Below are 7,233 nucleotides of genomic sequence, written 5' to 3'. Positions count from 1 at the left end.
TCCACTTGGGTAGCCCAGTACATCACAGATCCAAGATTAATTAATGAATAGCCATGGCCATGGTAAAGACAAAAGAGATTTATACTTTCACAGGTATCTGTAGGTCAAGTTCAAACTTAGAAAGAAGCCTAGGGTTTACTTTTAACTAGTACTATATGTGACAATATTAGAACAACTGCTCTTTGCTAGGATTTTATGTCATACAATGCATTGTAATTAACATATGGAAAAAACATATCCTGTCTTCGAATGCACAAACTATATTTTCTCCTTATTTTCCTCCTATAGGTAGAGGAACTATTTAAGGAAAACTAGGAAAATTAACATAATTGTACATTTTCTATTTTCAGGATTTCTCCTGAAATACTCTCCAAACGGTGAAAGGAAAATTTCTTGCCACATTCCTTACAGTGGCTTGTAGAAGAATGAGTAGACCATGTCTTCACAGTGCAAAGGGAAATTATCTGGAGAGCTCTTCTTCAGAATTTGCTCCAGAGTAACTCTAAATAAAAGCAAATGTCATCTCAGCTACTTCACTGAAAATTAAGAATATCTTTATTGATGCAATAATATTAAACCATTGCAAATCTGGTGTGAGCAAAATACTAATCAAAGCTATCGTCACCTGCATAATGAGATTCATTATCTCACTGTAGCAAACCCTCTGTATAAATACATGCATTTTCCTACCTTATAAAAGTCCTGCACTTGTGCATGAGCCAGAGGGTTTTCAGACTTCTTCAGCTGGCTGGTAATGCTTTTAGGTAAATTAGAACATTTTTTTCTACCTAGAAAGAGAGAGATACAATGGTTTTATTAGCATGAGACTCTTACTCATGAGTGAGCCATGAGAAAATAGTTTGCCATTGCAAAGAAGTATGCAGTGTGCATCTCTTCTTTTTGTATCTTTGTTAATTTGAGACATTCTCATGCTGAAGAAAAAGAGGAATTGCAGTAATATGATTCAAAGCAGAATTTGTCCCAGGAGTCATGGAGGTCATGGGTCATGGAGGTTATACAACTGCAGCAACAGTGCGACAGTTAGCAAGGTTCGAAAAGTTGGTAACTATAAAGAAGTTGTCCAGGACTCTGCAGCTGCTTCCCAAAATCTACTTTTCAAATTAATACATGACTAGATAGCTTTGTGAGAAGATGCCACTTTCAAATTATTTTTTTCTGGCCTCCTCCTCCTCTGCAATGTATTTCTTTGTATTCCTCATGAGCACTACATTTGCTGTGTTTGGTATCATATTGCCATGTGTTTCCTAAGAAAAAAGAATTTCTATCATTCTGGACACGCACCTGGCTTGCTGCCATGGTCACACTTTTCCCAAAATACAGAAGAACTGCTGGTTCTTATCAGATATTATTTAAAGTTAATAAACATGATGGTGTAAAGCCACAAACTTAATGGATTCCTACACCACCTGTAGGAGCAGTCAGATATTACTGTCTTAATTCTGCAGGTGGGGAAACACAGATGCAAGAAGATGAAGTGGGTAGGAAATAATATAGTGACAGAGTTAGAATTTTTTCTTCATCCTAGTTCTGTGCTAAGTATGGTAGTCACACAGCCTGTCTCAGAAAAGAAAAAATGGGAACAGATGTTAAATATCCTTCAAGGAAAGTTATATGTGTGAAGTGTACTAACTGACTCCACTTTCCTGAGCTTGGATACAGGCATGGATAGACAGGATTTGTTGTTTAATAGGAGTCTAGGAACATCTTCAGTGAATTCTATTCAATTGTTATTTCCCATGGAAAAGAGAAGGGCAGAAGTAGGAGGTAGATATGAAAGGCTGCCCCTTATATATTATTTAGAGACCCCAAAGAAGTCCAAGCATTCTGGCCAGCACGATGTGCTGCCAAACTGGACATAGACTGGCAAGACTGAGAAAGACTTGTAAATCCCAAGGTGATTTGCCTTGGGAGCAAGTTGGCTGTATTTACCCTGGAAGGGATTTAGTGGTAAAAAAGCACTGCTGTGCTGTACTGGCAAAAGCACTCTTAGCATGGATGTAGCTGTATCAACAAACTGTGCTTTTTCTTAGTCTGTTAAAATTACCTTCTCTTTCTATGCCCTTGGTTGAAACAACCTCTGTCAGCAAGAACAGAGTTTTGCCAGCGTAACTATTTGACTAACAGCTGTTTTCATTACCTTAAAATATTATGTGATAAAAATAAAATCTATAGTAGCTATCATAGTAGCTCTCAACTCAGAGTCATATAATAAATATAGCCCATGAATTCCTTGTATGGTTGAGGGGAGATGTACCTAGTAGTGTGTTTATTATTTTAGGAATACTTTCTCCCCGCTGGTAATATGATGTGTTGGTGCAACTTGCTATTCCAGTGTCTACTAATTGTTGTTTACTAATAGGGCAAAGAGTCATCATAATCTACCCACAGGGCATTTTCTTTTCTCTTTTATGATGCCCAAAGAATTTTGAAAAGCACCAACACACTATTACCATTCGTTATTAATATTAAAATCTTAGGGTTAAGCTTAGAGAAGGGGAGGAATATTTGGCTTATAGTTTTACTGCATCTGCTCTAAAAGTGATTATTAATTTTCTGTTGTTGTTGTCTTTCTGCATTCCAGCCATTACAATTATTAGACCTGCACATGGTGAGTAAAATTCCAGTCCTGACGCATACTTGGTATTCAGTTCACCTAGAACTCTTAGGCATGAAACGAGGGATGTAGAAGTACAGAAATGGTAATGATTTTTCCTTATAAAATGGTAGCAAAAAATCAGATGAAAATAAACTCTTCTGCATGTTCCCTGAACACAGGATAAGAAATAATGGTCCTGAATTGCAGGAAAGGAGAGTTAGGAGAATATTCATAGAGACTCCCATTGGGTGGGAGGCGAAGGCTCCTCCCTCTCCTGTCAAAGAAGCTTGTGCAAGGAAGTGTGTCTTGAGAACAGGAGAGGAAAGGCAAGACATCCAGGTCCCAGAATAAGTCTGTGCCTGCCCAGCTGTGGACAGAAGATGGTGACCAGTGGGAGTCGTGAGCATACAGCCCCAGGTACTGACTCCAGTTTGTGTTGAGCTATGAGTTGTTACTTTAGGGGGTATATGGCTCAAGCCAACTACAGGCTCCTTATCCTATAGAGTAGGTCACTCTTCTGGTCTAAACTATTCCTCTGCCTCTGTCCTACCAAATAGTAGGTGTGATACCAGCTCCTGGTTCTTCCACTGCCTCAGGCAGGCAGGTGTTGAGATGTATACAGTACAGATAATAACTTATTTGACTTAGAATAACATGTACAAGATTTTTCCCATCTGGTACTTCAAAGCATGCTCAGAGAGTCCGGCAGTAGCAGTTCCCCTCTGAAAATCTTGCAATGTAGCAGAGCTCTTTTGAATGATCTCTTTAGTATGTGAACCGTCTATCTATATACCGCCTTGTCTGTGAAAGGTGGTACAGAGTTCGGTACATAAATTGTGTGTCTCTGAGGTGATGTTGAACCACGAGAATGTCCCTCGCAGCTATTGCTAGATCTTCGGTGCAATCTGTTACAAGGACAGAACTGCTATAGAAACCAGCAAGAGGATTTTGAAGTTGCAGAGTGAGAAGTGAAATCAAGAACATTTGAGGAAGTCCGTCTAGTTACATCTCTTTACTGGAAAAAGCTAGAGAAGATAGAGACAAGTATAGAGCTATGGACATAGACTGTAGCCACTATGCATGATGTACTGTACTCTTTATGTCTCATAGTGTGAATACACAAGTATGGGGGGGGGGGGGGGGGGGAGGGAGGAAGAGAACCAAAACTTGTCGTGGTTTTATGTGCTTAAATATTACAAGTAAAATAATTTAAAAAATTGATTTCTAATTCAGGAGAAATGATTATAGATTATAAAGAGCAAATAGCTGATAAAGAATGTTCTGCACGTCAGTGTCATGTTGTTTATCCAGCCTCACTTATTATGAACTTCACTGGCTGGTCAGAGTGTAAAAATTAAATAGAGATACATCATTTTCAATCTCTTTCAGCTGTAGCATATCACTATGAGCATGTTTGTATGTAAGCTTCTACAAAAGCTTTCAAGATTCCTGGTTTAATAATTAAAGCGGTTCACTGATTGATATTCATGCGTCAAGCTGTAGTTTCAGGACCGATTTCATTTGATCTAAATGTGGGCTGCCAGAAGGGGTAGTTTTGTCTTCCCCCTCGGTCCCAGTGACAAAGTTCTCTTCTGTTCGAAGTGGTGCTCTTGTTCCAATGATGGAGGACAAGAGAAATATTTAGACAAATAAATAGATAATTATTGTGAAACAGGTGTTTACGTAAATCATTACTCTGTCATGTATATGTAGATAATTTGTGTTACATTTATATTCTGTCATGTGTTTGATAAAGAACAGATGTTTGTGCATACCAATTAGTCCTGACCCTCTAAAGATAAAGAACCCTGACCTTCTGAAGATAGAAGACACAGGAACTATAAAAACAGTTTGTTGTAAGGTGGATAATGAGACGGTCTGATAAGCGTAAAGGACCTTCAAGCTGTCAGCAATATATTCAAAGATCAGCGAAACCTGGCGCCAACTAGGTGAAAGGGGACGAGGAAGACTATCAGCCTTCACCGGAACGACCCCGGCCCAGAATTATTTGGAAGATCTGCGCAGACGCAACTAATTAGCAACTAATTAGCATGAGGAGCGAGGATAGGCGTGGTTAGATAATGAATATGTATAGGCGTTATTAGAATATTCATTACTCAATTGTATAAATGAGATGTAACTTTTGTTGTGGGCATGCACGATAGGTGGAGAGATCCCCCGTGCATCCAGCGCGCTGCAAATAAAGAATATACTACTCGAACTAATTCGTGAAACACCAACCTGGCTGAAATCTAACCCGTGAAAAAAATAAATCAGTGCAAAAATAACAATTTGTTTTCAGCCATATCAGTTGCAGTTTCATCCTGCAGCCACAGGCACCCTAATGCTGGCAAAAGGGAGGGGAAAATGAAGCAGAGCTGGAAACAGGGGCTAGGGAATCAGTGGGACCTCCCTTTTCCACGGCAACCTACATTTAGCTCAGCTTAATCTGAACTGCAACTTTATGTTTCCTCTGCATTTAAAAATCCCATTTACTGGCCCCTCTGTGTTAGTAAAATGCAGAATTATCTATTTATTTCTATTGCCATACCAATTTAATAGTTTCTTGTGGGTCAGAGTTACACTGGTGCTCAGATGCTCTTCCCAACTGGATATACTTAGAGCAATGTAAAACACATTTATGCTACTATAATATTAAGAACCTCTTATTATTATTTCCCAATGTTTTAATTATTGCCATTCCTCCAAAAACAAGGGCAACAAAAGGATTAATTTTAAAATATGTTTAATTACTGCAGTTTAGGTTGTGGGTTATCTGTAAAAGCAAACAAAACCCTCTATAAGTCAACAGCAATGTGGATAATATAATGCAAAGTTCACTTCGCATTTCTCTGTCATAAAGCTGCTTCTTTTCTTGCTGTCCTGGAGTCTCTTGCGTACTTATGTTCTACACATTTCTGTCCCTGCCTTTGATTTTGTGGTTATTTGACAGCTTACATGCAGAGGGGTGGGGTGGGTTATTGCTGCTGTGGTACAGAAGCATGAAAAGCTGGTATTTTTAAGGCCTAAAACCTGATGGCAGATCCAAATAATGCAAGTCCAAACAAACTCCGAACTGCCAAAGGCCATCTTTGTATGCCCTACTACTTTGTAGTTGTACATGGGATCAGAAACATGGATTTAGCTAAACCAGCTTTCGTTTCCTTGTGCAGTCTGACTTTGCTCCTCGTATGTCAGTAGGCTGAATCCAAACTATTATTTTAAACTACACATCTATGAAAAGTGAAACTCTTTATTCTTCAGACCTGCAAAAAATAAGCTGCTTTGAAAGTGTTCACTGAGATTGTGTCAGACAGAATGGTGGTTCCCTGTCCTCTTTTATGTGTTCCTGTCTTTCATGTGTTACATCTTTGCTCTCTTGCATTTGTCACTTGTTTGATCCCTTTCAACTGGGCGGGACACTCATTACCTTTCTCCTTGTTCCCCCTAACTTCTCTCCAAGTCTGGATTTCTTTCATATTTCTCCAGCGTTGTCTCTGGGTCTGTTTTGTTTGGAGCAGAAGCTCCCCCTGCTGCTGTATTTTGTAGTGTGCAACATTGTACAGTCAAAAGAAACTGGATAGGTTTCCAGTTATCTAACAAAGCAAGTTCTAGGGGAATAAAGGAAATTATTATTGAAAATTACATAAAATAATTTTTATTTGCATTTTCAGCTATTCCCGAATTTAACAACAGCATCAAGTAATTTCTCCATAATAAAATGAAATAAATTTTCCAGAAGCCTTTATTAAAAATCTGATCTATTAGCAGTAGCAATCCCTGAGAGAAATTGGGTGCACCTGAAAGTTTACAGTCAGCCAAACATGAAATCGGTTCTTCCCCGTCTGTTTCTTCTCCAAAACTCCCACACACCACACTGTTCTTAGAAGGCCACATACCTGTCTTTGGAGAAGACGTGCTGCAAACTGACTTAACGAGCCTGAGGTTTTCTGCAGACCTTGTATCCACCAGTACAGACTTGTAGCTGCTTTCATATTCTTACGGCCCAGTGTTACTCTTACATACGCATACTTGTTTGCCTGTGAATTAGCCTAGGGATTTCAGTGAAATAAGGTCTGCCTACAGGTATTTCAGTTTCTGCGCAGTTTTGTGTCTTGCTGGGACTTGAATTCGTACTGGTTTTCTTGTACAAGTGGTTGGGGCATTTTTGCTTCTTCACATCCACATTCAAATGAACTTAAGGCATGGAAAGGTCATTGCTAACATTAAAACCTGTTCTGTAAACCTCCTCCGTGATCTGGTTAGCATCCCACTTTGGCAAAGCAGAAACAAGAAATGAGTTGTTCATGGTAAACACTGTACCTGCAGCATGGACTTCTGTAGTTAGTATTTCTCCTAGCTTCCTCAATTTTGTTTAATATCAGAGATGTGACGTCTGTTGTAAGCCTTGAACTTCCTCCCCTGCCGTAAGTTGGAAGGTTAGCCTGTTAAGAGTGAAAAAGCAAAGCTGCAAAACAGGCAGAATGTAAAAATAACTGACGTGTTATTGCATATAAAAGCTCCTAAAATTTTGGGGGGTTCAACTTCATTCGCTGTCTGACTGAAAGTTGCACAGAGCAGCGGTTTGCCCTCCGAACCCGCGGGGCGACCCCCGC

The 7,233-nt window shown here is 39.3% G+C and overlaps 1 protein-coding gene across 1 annotated transcript in view; it reads left to right on the top strand.

Annotated features, from left to right (window-relative positions):
- Positions 1–990: 990 nt before the first annotated feature.
- The window catches only part of COMMD8 (COMM domain containing 8), a 12,897-nt gene continuing 6,654 nt past the window's right edge, over positions 991–7,233 (top strand). Inside the window, exon 1 of the mRNA XM_009283595.1 lies at positions 991–1,062. Coding sequence (XP_009281870.1) covers positions 991–1,062 — 72 coding nt within the window. The remainder of the gene's footprint in view (positions 1,063–7,233) is intronic.

The sequence above is a fragment of the Aptenodytes forsteri genome, unplaced genomic scaffold (genome assembly GCF_000699145.1).
Source record: "Aptenodytes forsteri isolate BGI_AS27 unplaced genomic scaffold, ASM69914v1 Scaffold102, whole genome shotgun sequence".
NCBI lineage: Eukaryota > Metazoa > Chordata > Aves > Sphenisciformes > Spheniscidae > Aptenodytes > Aptenodytes forsteri.
This window is presented reverse-complemented; position numbering and strand designations above follow the sequence as displayed.